The sequence below is a fragment of the Anabrus simplex genome, chromosome 4, assembly GCF_040414725.1.
Source record: "Anabrus simplex isolate iqAnaSimp1 chromosome 4, ASM4041472v1, whole genome shotgun sequence".
NCBI classification, from domain to species: Eukaryota; Metazoa; Arthropoda; class Insecta; order Orthoptera; family Tettigoniidae; genus Anabrus; species Anabrus simplex.
The window spans coordinates 431,223,521-431,249,619 of NC_090268.1; the positions used below are offsets into that span (position 1 = coordinate 431,223,521).

General features: G+C 38.1%; 1 protein-coding gene across 1 annotated transcript in view; it reads left to right on the forward strand.

Moving 5' to 3' along the window:
• The window catches only part of LOC136872318 (zinc finger protein 341), a 230,771-nt gene that overhangs the window by 187,272 nt on the left and 17,400 nt on the right, over nucleotides 1-26,099 (forward strand). The window contains exons 12-13 of the mRNA XM_068227436.1: nucleotides 3,865-3,991; nucleotides 21,766-21,920. Coding sequence (XP_068083537.1) covers nucleotides 3,865-3,991; nucleotides 21,766-21,920 — 282 coding nt within the window. The remainder of the gene's footprint in view (nucleotides 1-3,864; nucleotides 3,992-21,765; nucleotides 21,921-26,099) is intronic.

The window sequence follows — 26,099 nt, forward strand, 5'->3', positions numbered from 1 at the left end:
CTGGTTGTGTGCAAATGTTATTGTGTATATGATATACTATAGAACAGATTGCTGTCAGGACGGTCATTATCGAGAAGGTTGGTGCATGCTTTCGATATGATTAATGGGGGGCAGAGTTTACTGATAACCCACCTCAAAGGTTGGCACCTCTGTATAATGACATAGTGACATATTGGGGAAAGAGCATGCGGGAGATGCACACGCGCAGACATGTGACAGTAACCAATTGGTGCATCACCCTTTCCAGCATTTCCTGTGATTGGCAGTTCTTCGCGTTAGTCTTATAAATATTTTTTCGGCCAGTTTTATTTTGCCCTCCCTGCACAATCATAATCAGCAATATTGAGCCTGTACCAAACTTAAGACTGCTTCCTTTCCTGTCCCATTTTTGCCAAAAAACCTATGTGAGTTAGTGCAACATTAAACCACTAGAAATTTTCTTTCCTATATATGACTTGATCTGTAATACTATATTTGTTCATGTAATGGATGCCATCACATAATGGATGAACCCTAATTTTCTGCTTATCGTCGCCATAAGACCTATCTGTGTCGGTGCGACGTAAAGCCCCTAGCATTTGGTACAATTGTCAACAAAAATTGTCGTATTAATATTATTATCTTAAAATTGGATTGATTGCAGTATGCAGTAAAACTAGTAAGTGGTGATAAATGTTAGCAGATTCAGTTGTGTTGACCACACAGTATTACTTTCTGCAAAGGATAGCAAATATTTTCGTAGCACGTCGATAAAGGGGTTGAGAGTGAGCCATTTTTTTTTGTCACACTGACACACATTGGTCTTTTAGCGACAGTGGGACAGGAGTGGGAAGGAAGCAACCATGGCCTTAGTTAAGGTACAGCCTGGGCATTTCTCTAGTGTGAAAATGGGAAACCACGGAAAACAATCTTCACGGCTGCCGACAGCGAGGTTTGAACCCACTATTTTCTGAATGCAAGCTGATAGATGTTGTGTGACCTAAACCGCACAGCCACTTGCTCGGTAAGGCAGGGTGTTTTTTTTACTCTGTGTGTTTTCTTCTTTGTGAATACAGTGAAACGTCAGAATTCTAGTAACTTGGTCTACGAGTGTTTTGCAAGACGAGCAAACATTTTAAATAAATTGTAACTTGATAAGCGAGTGAGGTTCTGCAATACGAGTGTCACGTGTGCCTATGTTTTTCCTTCTCCTGTTCGTTTGTTGAATGGATGAACGGATCTTTGGTCCTGTAGTGAAGAAATAATTTTCAGAAAACAATCTGCCACTCAAAGTCTTGCTGGTTATGGACAATGCTCCTGCTCATCTTCCAGGCCTTGAGGACGACTTACCGTAGGAATTCAAGTTTGTTATGGTTAACTTCCTTCCTCCCAACACTACTCCAGCCGATGGATCAGCAAGTCATTTCGAACTTTAAGAAGCTATACACCAAAGCACTATTTCAGCGATGCTGCGAAGTGACCGGAGGAACAAACCTTACCCTACGAGAGTTTGGGAGAAATCATTTCCCCATCGTGAACTGCCTGAAGATCATCGATAAAGCCTGGGATGGAGTCACCAAGAGAACTCTCACTTCCGCTTGGGGAAAGCTGTGGCCTGGCTGTGTTCTTGGACGTGACTTTGAGGGGATTGTTGGTGACAATGAATCACCGATTGTCGATGAAATTGTGTCCCTATGGGGCTGGAGGTGAATGACATGGACATTCAAGAGCTGTTGGAAGAACATAGCCAGGAACTGACCACCAACGAACTGATGGACCTGCATCGCAAAAAATAGGAGGAAGTTGTGGAGATCTCGTCCTGGGAAGAGGAGGAGGAGGAAAAGTCAGTGGAATCTCTCACTCCAACTGAGATTTGGGAGAAGTGAAAAATGTGGGAATGCAAAATTTTGTAGAAAATCACCAACCGAATAAGGCTGTAGCAGTGCGAGCGATTAATCATTTCAGTGACAAGGCAATGTCACATTTTCGTGAAATCCTAAAAAAGAGGCAAAAGCAACAGTCCTTGGACAGGTTCCTCATTAAAGTTGCATGAAAAGAAAACAATTCCAGTGAGCCAAAGGATAGCAGTGATTCCATTAGTGAAATTCGTGCTACACAGTAATTCTTTCCATGTCATCTCTCATCTCCCTCACACCAACACTGATTCTATTGTAAGGAAAAGTTCACTTTAATTTGTTTTACGTTATATTTTGTTTCAGAAATGGTATGCGAATAAATATTTTTGTGTTGTGGACGAATCATCTGCATTTCAGTTGTTCCTTATAGGAAAACTTCCTTCGATATACGAGCACTTTCGATTACAAGCATGTTGCCGGAACAAATTATGCTCGCATTCCAAGGTTCCACTGTATTTTCAAAAGGTTTTGACTCCCAACTAATGTTCTATGGGAAATGACAACTGCGATTTTGAGAGATCCACTCCAAATAATAGAAAATAATCTGTGTAACCTAAAAGTTGCTTGAATGGGAGGCGGGAGTAGCTGCCCAAAAATTAATAAATACTGCAACATTTTTTAAAATTCAAATGAAAATTAAATGTATTTTCTTATTTACCTTATGGATTAATCAGTAGGCTGAACCTTTGTGGTTTCCCTAGAATAAGGGCAACTAACCTATCTCTCTCTTAGTGATGATGAGAAATGAAGTAAGTGTCATGTTCGAATTAAAGTTTTTAAACAACATTGGTTGAATAAGACTAACTGCGATTGGTTCTTTGTAGTGCAGACAAAGTAATGAAATCCCCAGTATTCCGGTAGTCTGATGATTTGATGAACAATATTTTTGCAATGGGTAGAAATAACTTGTGAAATGTTCAAGTTACACAGCGAGATAGTAATGTTTTGTTTTCATTCATGTTGCTGGTGTTTCACATTACAGTATAGCCTACTTATGCCATCTGTTTCATTACACAAATTATACAGCTGGTGCTAGTTATCAATCAATCGTAGACTCGTGTGTAGCGAGACCAGCAATACGTTGTTTCAAGTTTCTTCTGGTTTGCTATATTGCTGTTCATACTCTGATAATTTCACATTGGAATTGGTGTGTGTTATAGTATGTTTAATTTTTCTGTTGCAAACTCTGGATTTTTGTTATAAAAATTTGGGGGGGGGGGGGGAATGTGTGTGTATTATGTGGATAAGTACGGTAGTTACATTATATATAGTCTGGCTCCATTGCTAAATAATTAGTCGGGAATTTTAACCATAATTGTTTTATTTTGCTGGCACGGGGGCTGGGTGTATGTGTCGTCTTCATCATAATTTCATCCTCATCACGATGCGCAGGTCGCCTGCGGGAATCAAATCGAAAGACCTGCATCTGGCAAGCCGAACTTGTCCTCGGACACTCGGCACTAAAAGCCATGCGCCATTTCATTTTTTACCGTTTATATACATAATAGTATACCTTTTTGGATCCAGGTGGCCACTTCACGGATCCTTCCAATCAGGAGCATCGTAGATTTCCGCTTTTAAAATTTGATAACCCTGGATGACTTGTGTTGTCTTTGCTTTCCTGAAAGATTTGCTTTGTTGTTCTGCTTTCTGCTCTGCTGAGTTTTTCATTGTCATATGTGTTAAATTGTTGTATTCCAGCTTCAAGTTTAATTATGATGTATCTCAGATTTGTTATCAGTTCAGAAGAATGAGTCATTCAAATCTTCAATCAGCCTTCACAATCTACTCTGACAGTTATCAATTTATTCTTCAAAAATCTGCATATCATGCTTGTATTTTAGCATGTCATTCTTCAGTGCATGTAGTTGCAAAGAGATTGGTTTCCTTTAATCCCTTCTCAGGCATCTAGTGACATGTTATTGCTATTATTTGAACCTTATATTCAATGATCTTTTATTTCTTTCAGCATTGCCCTGCAGCGTTCAATCGCAAAGACAAATTGGCAAGACATTCTTTAATTCACCAGGCAGTGAAGAAGTTCAAATGTCCTTTCCAGAAGTACTTGGGATGTACAAAAGCCTTTAACAGACAAGGTAAATAATCTTTCTTATTCAGAACACCCTTAAGGATATGTGGACTTTAAAAGTCATCAGAAATTCACATTTTGGTTTTTCACTTCTGAATACAATATGTGTTTGTTCTTGCAACAAAAATGTATTTTAAATGGTAAATCATAACAGGTGAAGTCCACAAAGTGAAGGAATGGTAGCCCCGTAGTACAAAGGCATGGTTGTTTACAGATGACATAGTAATCTTTGGAAATGATGAAAAGGAAGTCCAAATTCAACTGGATACTTGGAACAAGACATTAGAGGAGTAGGTCAAGCAAATTTTGATTTGTGAGAGAATGGTCAGACTACATAACCCTTGTGTACTCCCACATTTATGATTTCTGGAGAGAATTTTCTAGTGATCGTTACATGATTGATTTTTTATATTTGCCTAAGTGATTCAATGGTGATTTTCAGGTGGTCATTATCCACATGGTTTCTTAAAGTGAGTGGACATTAGTTAGAGATTGACCAGTCTACATGCATGAAATTAATAACAAACACACTGTACGCCCAACCCTTGTATAGTTTCTCTACGGGGTCGACTGTGAAGTGAGATGGATGTTCGTGTTGAGTTTTTATGACCAGATGCCCTTCCTGACATCAGCCTCGTCAGAGGAGTTACTTACGTGAAATATGGTGGTAGGAAGGGAAAGGGTGAAACCTGGTGCTGGCACATAGCCTACTCTTGTCGAATAGCACCAAGGGGTCTGCTCAAGGCTTAAGATCCGATGCATAAATCACCATCAACAGCAGCTTGTCCTCATTCCATATGAACACCGCAAAACGGTTTGGAATTGAATCCAGGCTTTTGGCATGGAATCTAGTCATTTTCTCATATTATTGTTCAATTTATAAACTAAAACTATAAACATAAACTAATGTTAAATTTCCCCACATCTATCATTCCTTGAACTATCATTTTATCACATGCACAGTCAGAAAAAAATTTGTCCTCAGCCACAATTTTTCCACACTGATCATTCATGAGAAAATATACGCAAAAGTTTTCTTGAATTTAAAGCAACAGCTCAATACTCTAGCATAGAAAAGCTGCAACCTGTTAAACAAGAATGTACAATCGATTCTTAGTTGCTAGGCTTGAGCAAGTGTCTTGGTTGAATCAAGTATCTTGTAGACTGGAGTGCAGCGCACAGGTTATTCATGCACAACCACACTATATAACCATGCCTACGAGCTTAATGGCAACAAGGCATTATTGTGCTGTTTCATTTCATTTTGAGTGGTCCTATGCTGTGTCTTGGTCGTTTCCAGTGGTTACAATATTATCTTTTTTTTGTAATTACATTCTGTTTTGCTCATTTTTTTTTTCCTGTGTAGTATTGTTATTTATACAAGTCACGAAAAGTCATGAAAAAAGTAAGAACTCTTGAAGAACGATTGAAAATTATCAAGAAGTTGGAATTCATCTGTTAAAAAACATGGTAGATATCGCAAACTTCTTGGGTTAGCATCTTCAACTTTCTCCATATTTCCCAAAAAGAATGAGATAAGTGAGCAAATTGATAAATGTTGTATTTCAGGTATTAAAAAAGAAAGGAAAGGATCTACATTTGCTGAGCTGGAGAATATACTTTTCACTTGGTACCAGCAAACAGCCCTTCCAATATCCCTGTAGATGGAACCATATTATGAGAGAAACAAGAAGATAGTTTTTCTATTATATGGATGGATTGCTCACTTTAAAGAGCGACATGGACTAGTCTTCAGGACGGGTTCCTGAGAAAGAAAGTGCTTCTGTGGTCACTGAAGGTGAGGAGCTGTGGTTCAAGAAACACTGCTGGAGGCGTACAAGCCTCATGACATGTATAACACTAATGAGACCAGACTTTTAAAATTTCTTTTTTTTACAATGTCTTTCCGAACAAAACACTCGTGCTGAAGGGTGAATCTTGCCCTAGGAAAAACATTCTATAGATCAACTGACTGCTCTGCTGTGCATCAGCAGTGATGGCAGTAATAAGAGAGTGCCGGTCATAATGGGAAAGTCATTAAAACCATGTTGTTTCAAGAACACTAAAAAAAAATACTCATGAAATATCACACAAACAAAAAGGCTTGTATGACCACTGAAATTTGTTCACAATTTTTTAAGGTCATTCGATGCCTCTGTGGGTGCACAAGAAAGAATAATTATGCCATTCATCCACAGGACACATCATTTCTTTGTAATGTGAAAGCTGTGCATTCGTTCCAAATTATACCACTATGTTGTAGCCTTTTGATCTTGGGGTAATAAAATGTTTCAAGCAATTGTATCTTAAGCGTCTAGTTTAAACTGCTGTGTACCTGTTTGTTGCCGTGAAAGAAGTAAGCAAGGTGTTAATGGTGAAAATAGTGATGATTACTATGCCTTTAATGATGACTGGGAATTATTATGGGCTGTAAATGATGCTGTCCCCATAGATTTTAAAGATTAAGTGATTCTGATGTAGCTACATGTGGAGTGGAAATAATTGAAGAGCTGTGTGATGGAGCAGGGGAGAGATGAGTAGTGGTGAAGGGGAAAAAGCCTATCATAAACCCCAAGTTTTGCCGAAGTGCATGCCATCTTAGCGAAGGTAAAATCATATACTCGCATGATATCGGTGATCTTAAAGAAGAGAACATTATGCAGGTAGAGAAGGTTTTGTTTCTTCTGAAATGTGAAGCTTCAGTGAAACAAAAAACATTTTGTAAACTAAAAGGAGAGAGTAATGAAATGAGAGATATGAAATTATACCATTAATTTTTTTCTGTTTTTAACAAAACTGATACGTATAAAAATTAGCATTTATAGCATCAGTTACTTGAAGAAAGAGCCGTTATTACCTAGAACCTGTTTTGATGTTTTATTTAGGCCTATTTGAGAGACATAAATGAAGTTAAAATATTATGTTTATATAAATGAGGAGTGTGGAATGGAAGACAAGGAGGGATAGAGTGAGAAATGAAGACGTACAAAAAGAGTTAAATGTGCAAGAACTAGGTGATAAATCGGAACAGAACAGTTTGAGATGTTTTGGACATGTCGAGCGGATGAAAGAAGAGGGAAAGGCAGATGACAGGAAATAGATAATGAAGACCAAGGTTATAATGGATGGACTCTGTGAAAAACAGCATAGGACGATGGAACCTGGCCTGGAACACAGTGTTGGATGAGGAATGGTGGAAAGATAAGACGAAGTGGAGAGGAACCATATTTGCCCCCAGCCGGTGTCAGCTGAAAATGAGGAAATGGGGATGATACATGAACATACGTAACCTAACCAATATTGTGGCATGTTGTTAAATAATTAGACCAGTAATAGTTTGAGTATTTTTGTCAAGAAAAGGAAATAGAAACAAACATGACGATGCAAAGAAAAGGTCACTTATAGCCATAATTTGTTTGTACATTTGAATAAAAAATTAACATTCTATAAGATTAAAGAATCTCTTCCTTCATTACTTTCCAGTTTAATGCCGAATGAACATTTGTTTTTAAATTTAATGATAACGCACAATTTTTGTAGGCTGAACCCAAAAATTGACAAAATATAACAAACACCACTATTTAAAAAAAGCCTTTGTATTGGTGCCTCTGTTCACCTCCCAAAAACCGACCGTCAACCTCTGTCATCTGTAGCAAGTAGCAATTGTGCTTGCATAGAGTACAGTTCATCAGCTGGGAGCCGACTTGATGTTAATGGTTACAATTTACATCCAAGTTATCTATTTTCCGTAAATTGATTATACAATTCAGGATTTTTTAAAAAAATTTTTAATTATTTATTATTATTTTTTTTTTTTTTACGTCGCACTGACATAGATAGGTGGGACTCGAACCCACTATCTCCCGATTACTGGATACTGGCCACACACAATTCAGGAATTGTGAAGGGAGAATGTATAGCAAGTTTTCAAACATGTCATATGTACGGTAAGAATGAAACAAAGTCTGAAAACTTTATTTTTCTAAATAACAGGGTGTCCACCCATATGGAAAACCTGGGAAACAGGGAAATGTCAAGGAATTAGATAATTAACAGGAAAACCTGGAAATGTCAGGGAATTCAGGAAAAAATCTGGAAATTCATTCTTCTGCCAGATAAAATTGACATACCGTATTTATCTGTGTAATACAACCACATTTTTCAGTTTTTATAACATTAATCTAGGGCATGTCTTTTATGCCAGGAATAAATTTTAATGAAAAAGTGTGATCTCGAATGTGAAGTAATCAATAATATCAATAGCTATATGATTGATCGATCGAATTTTCAATGTTTTGATCTGCTTACTATTGAATATTCTGTGTTGTTGGGGAATGGTGAGCTCGATGAATTAGACCTATATTGCGTTCTCAGTTTTTTCCAGTAATGTTTCCAGACTCTGAAACAGCTTCGAAAGTTCAACTGTACAGAACAAAAGTTGCATATACAATCACTCATGGTTTGGCTCTCTATTTCCATAAACAGTTCTCGAGATGGGTAGTAAGTGCACACATTTCACCATTGGGTTTGACGAGTCACTGAATAAAGTTTCTCAGATAGACCAAATGGAACTTGTAGTTCATTGTTTCAATCCTGATACTAATGAAGTATGCACTTCTTATTTTGATTCCATGTTTCTTGGTCACTCTACCTCCTCAGATTTGTTTATGGTTTTTTTGCAAGCACAGCAAGGACCGCATCTAAAAAAATTACAAATTTCAGTGGATGGTCCAAATGTTAATAAAATGTTCTTTCAGGATTTTGGTAATTTATTAGATGATCTAGATGTTCCTATTTTGTTGAACATTGGATCTTGTGGCTTGCATAGTGTGCATAATTCATATAAAATGGCAGTAAAAGAAACCCAATGGAATATTGCAGAATTTCTTCGTGCTCTTCTTCTTGTTTTGCTACGCTCCTGCAAGTCGTGCTGATTATATACATTATTCAGGTTCAAACGTATTTCCTTCGAAATATTGTGCTATAAGACGGCTTGAAAATTTTCAAGTCATTGAACATGCTATAGATATCCTACCTAATGTCAAAAAATATGTGGAAGGAACAAACAGAGACAAGAAAATCCCAAGCTGTAACAGCTTCAAAATAGTATCAACTTCACTTAAAGATAAAGTTCTTAAGGCCAAGTTGTCATTTTTATTATCACTTGTTGGAGATTTGGAACCATTCCTAAAAGTTTCAGACAAGTCTCCCATCTGCATCACTCCTTTATGAATCTTTAATTGATGATAAATATCATGACAAGGTTTGTTAAGTCTGAGTCACTGCAGTCTTCAGAAGATCTCCTAAAACGTATTTAGACAGTAAAGAAAATCTTCTGCCTGCATCTAAAATTGACATAGGTTTGACCCGCACAAACACCCATCCCCACAGTGTCCGCACAGGTAGCAACAAAACAAGAAATATAGGTTTTAAAAAAAAACCAAACAAGGTGGAAGCAAAATTATCCAAAAGTAAACCATCACAAAAGGTACTTACCACGAATAAGACAAACGACCAGAGGCCATGGAAAGAATGAAAATAACTATCACTGTATGGTTTCAAATACTACAATAATAACACGTCCAGGTTCTTTTGAAGTAAATAAATATATTTAATAAGAGAAAGAAGTAAAAAGTAAAATTAAAATAACTCTGGACTCAGAACATCAACAGGAATAAGAAAAATATTCAAAGAGAAATAATACCAAAACACAACTAACCTACGGTTCGAACCGGCCTAACTTATTGGGACCCAATATAAAATTTCAGTACTAGCCTAACCTACCTTCTTATTTATAAATTACCAATAAATCATGATACGTTTTAAAGTCTTTTGGTTTAGATTAATTATTTTCGCACCATTAACTTAGTTAATTTGCATGAAATTAATTTGTTAAGTTAACTTTTCTTCTCTTAGAAAATACACTAAGCGAATACAGAAATTCTTTGAGGTACTAAGCGAGGAGGTGGTATCAAGTTCATTGTACCCACACCCAAATAGAGGAAAACAAGGAAAAACCCGAAATTAAATTGAGAATAAATCAGGAAAATCATATCACGCGGGTAAACGGGGATACCAAGAGATAAATCAATAACCAAAGATAAGCGAGCCAAAAATTAAGGACAAATTTTAGCTTTCAACATTACAGCATCCCACAGGAGCATAAAACCTTTTGTCAACAACCCTCAAATCCGGCTCCATAGCAACAACAACAATTAACATTCACTTCAAAGAGAGTGAACCAATCCCAATGAGAAACGCAACAATGGCAAAACAGACCGCTTTAAAAGAAAACCGCAATTTCACAAAGGGAAAAGAAAAGTCTAAAAAGAAAGGCAGAAATACGCAGAAAATTCGCACAGAAATACCTTATACAACTTCCTCGCTTAGCATCTTTCGTTACCCAAGAGTAGGCCCTCTAACAAGGGTTTAAGACATCACCTTTTTGAAAATGAAATAACGGAAAGGTGACCAGAATAAATTTTACAATATTAGTAACACATTTTTAAGGTTTCCAATTTTGAACAGTTCCTAGTTTGGAAAACGATACAAAGCATGGGAACTGATTTCTAATCACAGCACACCGCCGAAAAAGTTGTTATTATTATTATTATTAAATTCAAGTTCAGGTAAATTTCGATTTGTAATTCCAGTAGAGGCATTCCATGTATCACAACCCAACTAGCACAATCACTTCGACGAAATCGTAGATGAAGTTAGAGGAAAAGTTATAACTTACAGTCTTGGCGGTGACGTAGAGGAAGGACCCCGTACTTACATTAGGCCGAAGTTCAAACAAATAAAACTAGTAGAAAATACAACATCTGCGATGCTCCCAAAAGTTCGTCCAGAGTACAGGAACTTATAAATCGGGGAATGTGACCCCGAAAATGCACTGGATCAACCAGGCACCATCTTGAAGTTGAACATCATAGCGGAGCTATACATGCACGTCTGTTCGGCTTCCATGTTCTCGGCAGACCACCTCTCTCTTCTTCTTACAACGGCAAGCGGAAGTTGGCTTTCGTTACTCCAGGATCGGGATGCGCCAGAGGTTGCGCAGTAGGTTACAGTCCACGGAAATTAAACGACTCCCGGTAGGGCATATTAACCAACAGAGTTTACAGACCCGATGTAACTTCGAGTAGTTGCGTATAATCAAGTTTCAAATAAATAGTAACTCACCCACAGTCGTAGGAGAAGGAAGCAGTTCATTGATTTAAGTTACTATGAGGATTAAGTCCATATCTCCCAGGGAGATAAAGTGAAATAATTTCCACGGAGATAGACTCCAACTCGAAAATGTCAAACAAGGAGACAGTGTATTAATACTGTCTCAGCCTCCCGCCCAGAAACCACACGTACACTCGTACTTTATGTTACACATACTGCGGTGGTCCAGAAGTATACTAAATTTTGGTGAAGGAGTCCATATGAATAAACGACACACCGAGATAAGTTCACTTCCATGCACTCCCCTAACATGACTGCATTATGCCTCAGGAACGCCAACATACCAATGTATATGCCTTCCAATTGTAGTTAGTACCTTTAAACCCAATGCTTGTTTAGTTCAGATATCACAAGAATAATAAGACTGTTATACTACACCAGCCATATAACCAACATGTTGGTTCATAGTTCACATACAGTAGATATGTATTACGATGAATACCCGGAATTATCTTCTTCAAAAGAAAATTAATTTGCAAGATCTTGGTAATTTTCTTTTACCATAATTATATCACCTCTGTACCAGAACATGTTTCAGTTAACGAATGGAAAATTCCCAAACATCAATTTTAAACCTTTTGAGATAGTAATAGAGTTATTCTCAATCTTAATATCAGTTTTATTTATAGAGTTCCCATTTACCTACTAAGAAATGCAATCTTCTTGTTTCAATACCAAGATTAAACGAAAATTACCACCCGAAAAGAAAGGAACGCAAGGGAGTAAGGAACAGGGAACAAGAAAGGATCATAAATTGGTGTATGCAGTACTACATGATACCCAAGATCCAAGTATTAGCTTTAATTTAAATTTTTAACTTGCGCTCGATTGAACTAGGGCCCGAGTATACCACCAAAATACCCCAAATAATGCATAACACAGCCAGAACCAAGGTAACCAGAACCAACTCCAACAAGTAGAACAGAACAGAGGCTGACCTTCAACACAGCGAGCTCGCAAAATTCCAAATTTCACAAATACACCAGAAAAGATGCAAATGAATATCCAACAAATGAGGTTCAACATTCCATATACACCATGCATAACCAAGATGAACAAGAACAAGGAGAGGGAACCAATACACAGTCAATTAGCAAAGTTTCGGGTAAGCGAAAATAGAACATAAAATATGGAAAAATCCAAGGCTAAAAAGGTAAACAAATTCATAGCAAGGGAAGAGTAGGCAGGATCGGTTGGAGACCTCTTAAAGATCATTTAGATGGAGGGTACGCGTTTCAGTTTGTCATCAACAACAGACCAACCAACAAACACCAAGCTACCAAAACTTACAGATCAAAATTAAGTACAACACAGGACCATAATTAGCTCCATGGAAGCAACGGGACAGAAATAGGGACAGGAGAAACTCAGGAGGGAACAAAATCTGGAATCAGGTAACTAACCAACTGCATGGAAACATAATCACAATTCATTCCACAAAGGGACACCCAATCAAATTAAAAGGAAATTTAAAACCTCAGATCAGAAGACCCCAAAAGGAAAATAACGAGCACTGACCAACACAGCGTACACTACCGGTTACCCAATAGGGTCTCAGCATTACCTGGTCTACAAATACGTGACTTTCCAATCACACTGTCGCTCTACAGCCAACAGGTGCCTCCCCCTATCTCCCAGGGGAACAGGCAAATAAAACATAAGTGGCGGAATACGAGGCAAGTCCATGGAAAATGCTCACAGAAGCATGAAGAAGGCAGTTCTCAACTAATAGACCCCATAATCTATTAGCAGGAAGATTCCAGTACCGACTAAGAGAATCCTAATCCGTCCCATACCAGAGTAGCAAACTCAAAGCACGGTAAGATGGTCAACACCAATGTCAACAGACACCAAAGAACCACTGAGAGAAGAACACCATAGAGTGGCAGATAAAATTTAAAATGAGCATTACAGAAGAACCAAAAACAGATACGATGACATCAGATCAACCAGAAATGCAGGGCGACAGGAAATGAAGGAACCAGGAAACACGAAACCAGCAAGTTACAACAAGGCAAGATAGTTCCAAACGAGAAATAAATTCATGCGAGGGGTTATTCCCAAATCTACAGAGGCACAAGGTACAACATCAAGGCAACACATCGCCCATACCTGACATGCCATAACCACAATTACACACACTACAATAATAATAGTAAAACCATAATGACTACCCCAAGCCACGTGTTAGCCCTTAAAGGGATCAAAGGAATACACCATCCTCAACAACATGCTCAGTAATCAATATGCAAATCCCAAAATCAAACTTACGGTACCGTACACTTTCCTTCAAACACAGGATCACGACCAAACCATTACAGGTTAAAAGGAACTCAGTCCTCAGGTGTTATGACCCTACTACATCACTCAACTCCAAAACAATAAGTAGATAAGGTAAAGGGTTTCACAGAACTCACAACTCGAAATGGAACTAGGCAAATAAGGATAGGTTAAATGAATTTTGCAGAAGAAGTATACCTAGACACATGATGACTTCAACAGGGTACCAAGTCAGATATGCCGAGAACTACCAAATACAAGAACCTCCATATATGATCAAAATTTTCATCAGGATGACGACAAGGTCACAAATTTCAGACAGAACGGGCTAGTTTAATAATTCCACCATAGACAATTCACCAGCAGGAACACTTGAGGCAGGCCGCACGGTACAAATACTTCCAACCAGGTAACAAATACAACCGATAATAGGGTACAAAACACAATGAAACAGAGAACCACATGCAATCAATAGTTGGAAAAAGGGTAAACAAGCAAAGACACTAAAATGTCCAGGCACGTGGCCAACAAGTCACCAACCCAATCACCGATTAACAGAGTTCAACTATAGCCCATAACTACCCAATAACAGATGACATAAGGTAACATGCCTCCGTCCACCACCTAACGACACACCAAACGGACACCAACAGCAAGACAGGGTAAAAATGGAAACCACTCATGCAAAAAGCACAGCCAAGTCTCGCGGCTAGGACAGATCAGCAATCGCACAGCAAACATGGAAACACATCACCACCGACTGGTTAAATAAAACATAAATGATGACTTCCAAGTAGATATAAGGCTCTACACTTTAAAGACAAGTTCCCCACGGGACTAATGGTAACAAAACAAGGTTAGGAAACATTTACCAGACAAAGTAAAGGTAAAGATTTTCGAGGTAACAACCGGCCCAATGTAAAGAAACATCACAGGCAGGATTAATTTCAAAGTTTAACAATCATCAAGAATTAAGTACTCGAAAGAAACAGGTACAGGCATGCACACAATCCCATTTAGGCCAAAGTAGGTAGCAAGGCATAATTTCAATCGCACAGAGCAAATAACAGTAACACATACATGCCAATCACATAAACCAGTAAAGGTTAAAACGGGTTCATAGACACTAACGATGGGAGGATACGATGAAATGCCAAACAGTTCAGCAGTAAATCACACCCATACTGACCAGGCACAAGGTAGACATGCCAGTAGATTAAGTACATGCAAGGTTCGCACGCTGTTAGCAACGCAGTAGGTAAAATCAACAACGATAGTTTCTCGCAGAATGATTTTAGCACAGTCGAAGCATCATGTCAGGTAAAATAATTAAAATAATAACAAACCTGGGAAGCAAAATAAAACGTCAGGACAGATAATGTAATAAGTTCCCAGAGTACAGGCCAACGATCATAATCCAGTAAAACAAATAACGTCACACGCAACATATCCGAGCAAAACCAATAACTCGGTTAAACACAATTAATTCCATAACCACAGATTAAATCATTTTCGCAGGTAGAAACTGAAAATACTGAACAAATAACCACCAAGAAAATCACAGAGTACACGGCAAACTGTGGTACACTCGTAGCCCAAAGCCAATCGATTCGTGCTCAAGTGTCGGTCATTTCACAATTTTTTAAGATAAATGATGATAAATTCAGAATTTAGAGTAATTGATAAACTTCAAACTCACCAATTTACGAAGAAACAAGAAGGGAATGATACAAGGCACCTGAAAGCAGTAAGGCAGGCAGGCGGGAAACACACGAACAGCAGCTGGTAGGGCAATACCAACATCACGTACACAATCCAAGAAGGTAGCACACAGCTCGACAGGGAACCGGACAAAACACCCCGAAGATATTAACATGAAACAAATTTTTGTACAGTTAAACAAGATGAATGCATTTCCTTTACATTTTTTTTATAGATATCTTAACATGCCTTTCATTACCCAGACACACCTTTTAAAACCATACAGTGACAACGTTAAGGGGATGCCAAGAGGATCAGCTACGACCCCACGAAACACAATAACACAAGGGTCTACTAACAGGCGAGCAGTTCTGAAGGAACAGCTCGCATACCGCCCAGAGCGAAGGGAAAACAAATGACAACCACGCTCTGAAGCTACCACTGACTGACCCGCACAAACACCCATCCCCACAGTGTCCGCACAGGTAGCAACAAAACAAGAAATATAGGTTTTAAAAAAAAAACCAAACAAGGTGGAAGCAAAATTATCCAAAAGTAAACCATCACAAAAGATACTTACCACGAATAAGACAAACGACCAGAGGCCATGGAAAGAATGAAAATAACTATCACTGTATGGTTTCAAATACTACAATAATAACACGTCCAGGTTCTTTTGAAGTAAATAAATATATTTAATAAGAGAAAGAAGTAAAAAGTAAAATTAAAATAACTCTGGACTCAGAACATCAACAGGAATAAGAAAAATATTCAAAGAGAAATAATACCAAAACACAACTAACCTACGGTTCGAACCGGCCTAACTTATTGGGACCCAATATAAAATTTCAGTACTAGCCTAACCTACCTTCTTATTTATAAATTACCAATAAATCATGATACGTTTTAAAGTCTTTTGGTTTAGATTAATTATTTTCGCACCATTAACTTAGTTAATTTGCATGAAATTAATTTGTTAAGTTAACTTTTCTTCTCTTAGAAAATACACTAAGCGAATACAGAAATTCTTTGAGGTACTAAGCGAGGAGGTGGTATCAAGTTCATTGTACCCACACCCAAATAGAGGAAAACAAGGAAAAACCCGAAATTAAATTGAGAATAAATCAGGAAAATCATATCACGCGGGTAAACGGGGATACCAAGAGATAAATCAATAACCAAAGATAAGCGAGCCAAAAATTAAGGACAAATTTTAGCTTTCAACATTACAGCATCCCACAGGAGCATAAAACCTTTTGTCAACAACCCTCAAATCCGGCTCCATAGCAACAACAACAATTAACATTCACTTCAAAGAGAGTGAACCAATCCCAATGAGAAACGCAACAATGGCAAAACAGACCGCTTTAAAAGAAAACCGCAATTTCACAAAGGGAAAAGAAAAGTCTAAAAAGAAAGGCAGAAATACGCAGAAAATTCGCACAGAAATACCTTATACAACTTCCTCGCTTAGCATCTTTCGTTACCCAAGAGTAGGCCCTCTAACAAGGGTTTAAGACATCACCTTTTTGAAAATGAAATAACGGAAAGGTGACCAGAATAAATTTTACAATATTAGTAACACATTTTTAAGGTTTCCAATTTTGAACAGTTCCTAGTTTGGAAAACGATACAAAGCATGGGAACTGATTTCTAATCACAGCACACCGCCGAAAAAGTTGTTATTATTATTATTATTAAATTCAAGTTCAGGTAAATTTCGATTTGTAATTCCAGTAGAGGCATTCCATGTATCACAACCCAACTAGCACAATCACTTCGACGAAATCGTAGATGAAGTTAGAGGAAAAGTTATAACTTACAGTCTTGGCGGTGACGTAGAGGAAGGACCCCGTACTTACATTAGGCCGAAGTTCAAACAAATAAAACTAGTAGAAAATACAACATCTGCGATGCTCCCAAAAGTTCGTCCAGAGTACAGGAACTTATAAATCGGGGAATGTGACCCCGAAAATGCACTGGATCAACCAGGCACCATCTTGAAGTTGAACATCATAGCGGAGCTATACATGCACGTCTGTTCGGCTTCCATGTTCTCGGCAGACCACCTCTCTCTTCTTCTTACAACGGCAAGCGGAAGTTGGCTTTCGTTACTCCAGGATCGGGATGCGCCAGAGGTTGCGCAGTAGGTTACAGTCCACGGAAATTAAACGACTCCCGGTAGGGCATATTAACCAACAGAGTTTACAGACCCGATGTAACTTCGAGTAGTTGCGTATAATCAAGTTTCAAATAAATAGTAACTCACCCACAGTCGTAGGAGAAGGAAGCAGTTCATTGATTTAAGTTACTATGAGGATTAAGTCCATATCTCCCAGGGAGATAAAGTGAAATAATTTCCACGGAGATAGACTCCAACTCGAAAATGTCAAACAAGGAGACAGTGTATTAATACTGTCTCAGGTTATGCTGCTAAAGCAGCACTTCGTGGCAATCCTGGAATAAATAATAGAGATATATTAGTGTTTTGCACAGATTGTCTAAGAGGAATGGTAGCTTTGTGCAAATAGTTACTGTAAAGGTCACCGCTGGCATATCGTCGTCATCATCTGCAGTTTCCAGCTGTTGGCCGTATCTGCTCACCGCTAGCATATAAACTGACTAAATTAATTTCTTGTTTCGATCTAAGTGTAGCCAAGTAGCCTCTAAGCAGCAGACTGCTAAGGATAGCTTTAAATGCCTTTGTTGAAAACAAATGGATCTCGGGTAATGAAGCTGTTCATGTACAAAGGGAGTTCACTTCTGTTTGTGAGAATGATACTTTGAAAGAAGTGAATTCTTTGTATTCTAAAGACGAGAGGTTAGATAACTTTTGGCTTCGCACTGTTCTTCCAATAGTAAATTTGAAAACAGAAAAGTCGGCTTCATTTCTCAAAATGATACTAATATTGTTTCATGGAAATGCTTCACTTGAATGTGGTTTTGCTGTTAATAAATAAATTATAGTAGAGAACATGCTAAAAGTATCCCTTGTAGCACAAAGAATAATATATGATTCTATCCCAAACACTGGTGGAATTGAAAATGTCCCCATTAATAACATGCTCCATGCTGCAAGGAGTGCTCATGCTTTGTACGTTCAAAATCTAAAGGAGAAACGTGAAATATTGGAAGTAGAAGATTCTTTGCAAAAAAATAAGAGAAAGGCCGCTTTGTTGCTGAAGGAATTAGAAGAAAAGAAGTGGAGGGGGATGGCAAAAGCTCGAGTCGTCGGTGACTACAAAGAAGTTTCTTCGCTGCAGCAGTAATGGTAATACATGTAAAAAAAAACTTAAAGTGAATTTAATCAGGCTAAATTAAACTTCCAAGTTTTAATATGCACATTAATTGCTCATTTATTTTTTTGGATGTTAAGTTTTAAAAATATATTTTAATATTACTGACACTTCCTTTATAATTATGTTTTTTGTCATCATGTGTCAGGGAAAAAACTGGTTTTTATGTCTGGAAAACAGGGAAATGTCAGGGAATTTTAAAATCTGGATTTGGTGGACACCCTGAATAATGAAAAATTACACATTCTTTGAAATAGTTTGTATATTGCTGAACGTTATCGCTATAATATTCACTTATAGCATTAATTTGCAATAAGAGAACTGACCTTACAGGTTTTCACTCATTATGATATATAAAGAAAAGTAAAAAAAGGAACTGCATAAATATCACGATTTTTATTTTCGTCACGTGTATCGTGGTTGCAATATTTTGATGCCTGTTTTTATAGTATGAGTTGTGCATTTTAAAGGAATGTCCGAATACAGTACCTGTGTTTTGTTATTTTTCCTTACCCCTATTTTTTGTTACCCACATTTATCATTCTCCCACATACACTGTCATTTTCCCCCCTCTTCCTTGAAAAATGATGCAATGAGGTTTTAGTGTAAGAGAAAATAATAAACTTCTTCTAAAAAAACTTTTTTTAATGAAAGCATAAACTTGATTGATGTTTCTGAAAGTACGAGGATTGGTGCAAAAGTCATGGCAACTATTTTTTTTTCTTGAAGATACCAGTCCGGTTGGAAAATGACAAATAAAGACGAAAGAACAAGGTGTTAACTACATGTGTGCACAATGAATAGCACTGAAATATAGTAACACACTAATTTATGACGGTAGTTTACAGGGCAGTAGGGCCTTCCCATGCAAAAGAATGACAACACAGTACATATAAAGTTGACAAGACAAACCTGGGCCTAAAGACCCTCAAAGTAGTCCCCTGCTACTGACACCACAGGCTGCCAATGATGTGGGAGGTGCTGAATACCATCTGCCTCAGCATTTGCCGCACCACGTGTGAATTGGGTCACCCGTCGTCGCACAGCGTTAGCAATGTCCTCTCATATTGCAAACCGCCTACCACGTAGTTGTTCCTTAATCTTTCGAATGAGATCAAAGTCACAGGGCGAAATGTCAGGAGAGTACGGTGGGTAATGCAATTCTTCCCATCCCCAACGTCGCAGTAGCTGCCCTACACACTCTGCTTTATGTGGTTTTGCATTGTCGTGCAGAATTATTGCACCGTCCACAAGATCCGGACGTTTCTCCTGAACGTCACGTCGTACCTGTCGCACCAGGAAGTTCCTGTAGTACTATGCGGTCACTGTTCTGCCATGTGGAACAAAGTGGCAAACGAGAACACCTCTGACGTCAGATGCGACGATCACCATCAATTTGACTGTGGAAGGATTCTGACAGACCTTCTGCCTCCTTGGTGATCCAGCATGTCGCCACTCCGCGGACTGTCGTTTCAGTTCTGGTTCGTATGCCCTGGCCCAAAATTCATCAATGGTGATTATTCATGACAAGAATTGATCGCCGTCCTGTTGCCAGCGTGCAAGGTAGTCGGAGCATATTGCATAGCGCGCCACCTTTGAACTTCCGTCAGTGCATGCGGTACCCACCACGATGTGATTTTGCACAGTTGCAGATCATTACGCAGTATCCTGTGGACGGTGCATTTCTCAATGCCGCTTGCCCTCTCTAACTCCAGTAGCGTCCATTTTCTGTCTTCATCCAGGAGCTGCTCGATGACGGCACGTGCCACGTTGGTCCGCACACTAACAGGTCGTCCCGAACGTTGCTAATCACTGGTTGACACGTCCTTGCTGAAACTTTCCTACCCACCGTGCTACTGTATGGTACTGTATAGGGCTTCCACTAATTCACTGTGACATTCCATTGCATTTCTCCCTCGGAGAACGGCTATTTTGATGTAAGCGCACTGCTCAACACGGGTTACTTCCATCTCGCACGACACACGCCAACTGACTGATTTCACAGCCCTTACTGCGCTACCACCAGCTATCACAGAGCCATCTGTTGTTCTGCATACACACTATGCCTGCAGAACACAACACCTATACATTTGTGATCCGTTCACATATCTACAAGAAAAAAATAGTTTCCATGACTTTTGCCCCAATCCTTGTATATTTCTGAAACATGGCATGGTATGAGTGAAACGTGGATGAAAACTGCTACAAAAAGAATATCAGCATTCGAAATGTGGTGTTATAGAAGAATGCTTAATGGGATATTGGTCGGTCGGATCACGGATAAAAAGGTATTGAATTGACATAAAACTACGTTATTCTACTCTACTTAGCAGGTATGATCCTGGCTCAATCTGATGGTGTTTGAAGTTACTCAGATACATCAGCCTCATGTCCGTAGAATTACGAAGAGACAAGATGGAGTGGAGAGGAACCATATTTGCTGCTACCCTGTGTCAGCTGGAAACGGGGAAATGATGGTGATGATAAATGACGTTCTCAACGTCGAGGTGACGTATTATCATATGCTTCCAGCGTGCTCCGTACTTAGAGCTGAACGTTTGTCTAATACTAGATCAACAGCCTGACCACGAGGATAATCCAGCCCTTCTTATGTTAATCTCAACAGGGCTCCATTTTAACTGTTTAAAACTCAATGTGACAACACACTCATGTAAAATCAGATGTTTTTAAAATACACTGATGGTGGACCTTAGAGTCCAAAAACCAGTTTTGAAATGAAATTTAGTGTGCCAATACGACTGTATATGATTAATTATAATAATAAGTATTACCATCAGCACTCTTAATAAGATGGCTTTGACACTTTATAATGATTAGAATTACCGGCATGTAAAAGAAGTCCTGATGGTGGGGGGGGGAATATTGTGATGCCTCAGAATCTCCAAAAACTGTAAGAGTTGCTAGTGGAACGTAAAGCCAATAGCATGAATACTCTACTGTACTTGATCTTTAAAATTTAAACTTAATTTCACTTAGTCATGGAGTGATTGTAAACATATGCTTGTTTAAGCCTCTGTAAGAATCCTATCAAAATGGAAAAATTTAACTTGAATACCAATATTTTTAACATGTTTGATTTATCTTCTGATATGATATGAAACAACCGAAATGATGACTGCTTATGATGGAGACTTACCTTTAGAGACAGATTCAGATTCCTAATTGTCAAAACTCATTATTTTCCATTCTTTTAAAGAGTTTATGATAACCTGCACTTTATTGAGATTTATATGTTTCCTTCTGATTCCAGATAAATTAAAACTTCACATTCTAACTCATAGTGCAGTGAAACCTTCGCAGTGCAGGAAGTGCAAGAAAATCTTCAACAAACAGTCCCTATTGAAAGAACACGAAAAGTCGCATCACTGTGAAGATGAAGCCTTCTCGTGTGAACATTGTGGCACAGTAAGTCTAGTGTTTTTCTCTTATCTTCGGTCCCCCTCATCAACTCCACTTATATTGTACCCTATTGACGTTCGTTTATTGTCAAGTAATTTTTCAAAATCTGTACTAATATTATAAAGAGAGAATGTTTGTTTGTTTGTTTGTTTGTTTGTTTGTTTGTTTGTTTGTTTGTTTGTTTGTTTGTTTGTTTGTTTGTATCTCAGGAGCCACTCACCAATTTCAGAAATTGTTTCATCATTAGAAAGCTTCTCTCTCCAGATCATAATAGGCTGTATATCATTATGATAGCTTATCACAAAAGCAGGTCATTTTATAAAAATTAGAGCGAGTTGAGAAAATTGTGCATCTGGGACCATTATAAGTGAATATGCAGCCTGAACTGTTAGTCCATATTAAAACTGGTGCCTGCCAAAACTACATGCAATTCAACAAAAAAAGAAAAGTCCATGTGCATTTTCTTCTTAACCTGTCAGTTTTCCAGGAAAAATTACTTTTCGGTATTTTGATGCATGCTTCATCCTATTAGAAACCAGTATGACAGGTAAACTGTTTGTCATATCAAAAAGAGAATTCATGCAGCATTTAGAATTAAATATCTTACAAAAATGACCTTGTGTATTTTCTTCCTTACTCCTGCAGTTTTTTAGCTGAAAAGCTTTTCTCTTTTCTGTTTATAAACTGTTTGTTATATCAGTTAAAAGGAGCACAGATGTAGGATTCAAAATAAAAAGTCCTACAAAAGTTTTGTCACAGATTTTCTTCATAACTCTGTAAGGCCTGGTTTCTTTAATGGTTGTTAAATGAATACTAACAAGTTGTTTGTTAAAACCATGTTAAGCTGGGCTGAGTGGCTCAGACGGTTGAGGCGCTGGCCTTCTGACCCTAACCGCAGTGGTATGTATAAGTTAGGAAATTTGTTTGGAAGGGTAATAGGGAGGTACATTCAGGGAAATGGGATGGCCTAGGGAGCGGTGATAAGGGAACAGGGAACTGGAAATCAAGTAGGGATGACATAAAATTGTTAGTGCTGAACTGTAGAAGTATTGTAAAGAAAGGAATAGAATTAAGTAATTAAGTAATTTAATAGATATATATTTACCAGATATTGTAATAGGAGTTGAATCATGGCTGAGAAATGATATAATGGATGCAGAAATTTTCTCACGGCACTGGAGTGTGTATCGTAGAGATAGGATAGGAAAGGTGGGAGGGGAAGTTTTCATTCTGGTGAAAGAAGAATTTGTAAGCTACGAAAAAGTTAAAGATGAGACACATGAAATTCTAGGTGTAAGGCTCATTTCTAAAGATAATAGGCAACTTGATATATTTGGAGTGTACAGATCGGGAAAGGGTAGCACTGATGCGGATTCGGAATTATTTGATAGGATAGTCAGCTATGTGGGAAACGACATGGAAAGAAATGTGATTGTAGCGGGAGATCTGAATTTGCCAGATGTAAATTGGGAAGGAAATGCGAACGACAGGAAGCATGACCAACAAATGGCAAATAAGTTAATATGGGAAGGACAGCTGATTCAGAAAGTGATGGAACCAACCAGAGGGAAAAATATCCTGGATGTGGTGCTGATAAAACCAGAAGAGCTCTATAGGGAAACTGAAGTAATAGATGGTATTAGTGATCATGAAGCTGTTTTTGTGGTAGTTAAAAATAAATGCGATAGAAAGGAAGGTCTTAAAAGTAGGACTGTTAGGCAGTACCATATGGCTGATAAAGCAGGTATGAGGCAGTTTCTAAAAAGTAACTATGATCGGTGGAAAACGGTAAATAAAAATGTAAACAGACTCTGGGATGGGTTTAAAGAAATTGTTGAGGAATGCGAAAACAGGTTTGTACCTTTAAGGGTGGTAAGGAATGGTAAAGACCCACCTTATTATAATAGAGAAATAAAGAGACTAAGAAGGAGGTGCAGACTGGAAAGAAATAGAGTTAGAAATGGCTGTGGAAGTAAGGAGAAATTGAAGGAACTTACTAGAAAATTGAATCTAGCAAAGAAGGCAGCTAAGGATAACATGATGGCAAGCATAATTGGCAGTCATACAAATTTTAGTGAAAAATGGAAGGGTATGTATAGGTATTTTAAGGCAGAAACAGGTTCCAAGAAGGACATTCCAGGAATAATTAATGAACAAGGGGAGTGTGTGTGTGTGAGGATCTTCAAAAGGCAGAAGTATTCAGTCAGCAGTATGTAAAGATTGTTGGTTACAAGGATAATGTCGAGATAGAGGAAGAGACTAAGACCAAAGAAATAATAAAATTTACATATGATAACAATGACATTTACAATAAGATACAAAAGTTGAAAACTAGAAAAGCGGCTGGAATTGATCAGATTTGTGGGGATATACTAAAGACAATGGGTTGGAATGTAGTACCATATCTGAAGTACTTATTTGATTATTGTTTGGCCGAAGGAGCTATACCAGATGAATGGAGAGTGGCTATAGTAGCCTCTGTGTATAAAGGAAAGGGTGATAGACATAAAGCTGAAAATTACATGCCAGTAAGTTTGACATGCATTGTATGTAAGCTTTGGGAAGGCATTCTTTCTGATTATATTAGACATGTTTGTGAAATTAATAACTGGTTCGATAGAAGGCAATTCGGTTTTAGGAAAGGTTATTCCACTGAAGCTCAACTTGTAGGATTCCAGCAAGATATAGCAGATACATTGGATTCTGGAGGTCAAATGGACTGTATCGCGATTGACCTGTCTAAAGCATTTGATAGGGTGGATCATGGGAGACTACTGGCAAAAATGAGTGCAATTGGACTAGACAAAAGAGTGACTGAATGGGTTGCTATATTTCTAGAAAATAGATCTCAGAGAATTAGAGTAGGTGAAGCTTTATCTGACCCTGTAATAATTAAGAGCGGAATTCCTCAAGGCAGTATTATCGGACCTTTATGTTTTCTTATATATATAAATGATATGAGTAAAGGAGTGGAATCGGAGGTAAGGCTTTTTGCGGATGATGTTATTCTCTATAGAGTGATAAATAAGTTACAAGATTGTGAGCAACTGCAACGTGACCTCGAAAATGTTGTGAGATGGACAGCAGGCAATGGTATGTTGATAAACAGGGCTAAAAGTCAGGTTGTGAGTTTCACAAATAGGAAAAGTCCTCTCAGTTTTAATTACTGCGTTCATGGGGTGAAAGTTCCTTTTGGGGATCATTGTAAGTATCTAGGTGTTAATATAAGGAAAGATCTTCACTAGGGTAATCACATAAATGGGATTGTAAATAAAGGGTACCGATCTCTACACATGGTTATGAGGGTGTTTAGGGGTTGTATTAAGGATGTAAAGGAGAGTGCATATAAGTCTCTGGTAGGACCCCAACTAGAGTATGGTTCCAGTGTATGGGACCCTCACCAGGATTACCTGATTCAAGAACTGGAAAAAATCCAAAGAAAAGCAGCTCGATTTGTTCTGGGCGATTTCCGACAAAAGAGTAGCGTTACAAAAATGTTGCAATGTTTGGGTTGGGAAGAATTGAGAGAAAGAAGAAGAGCTGCTCGACTAAGTGGTATGTTCCGAGCTGTCAGCGGAGAGATGGCGTGGAATGACATAAGTTGACGAATAGTTTTGAATGGCGTTTATAAAAGTAGGAAAGATCACGATATGAAGATAAAGTTGGAATTCAAGAGGACAAACTGGGGCAAATATTCATTTATAGGAAGGGGAGTTAGGGATTGGAATAACTTACCAAGGGAGATGTTCAATAAATTTCCAATTTCTTTGAAATCATTTTGGAAAAGGCTAGGAAAGCAACAGATAGGGAATCTGCCACCTGGGCGACTGTCCTAAATGCAGATCAGTATTGATTGATTGATTGATTGATTGATTGGCAGGTTCGATCCGGTGGTATATGGAGGTGTTCAAATACGTAAGCCTTGTGTCGGTAGATTTACTGGCACATAAAAGAACTCCTGCAGGACTAAATTCCAGCACTTCAGCATCTCCAAAAACCATAAAAGTAGTTAGTCGGATGTAAAGTCATTATTATTATTATTATTATTATTATTATTATTATTGTTGTTGTTGTTGTTGTTGTTGTTGTTGTTGTTGTTGTTACGGAGATACCTGTGGACCAGCAGAGGTGAAAAGAAGGTGCGGGCTGGAATAGGTCTCAACTACAAAATTAAAGTTAATTTAA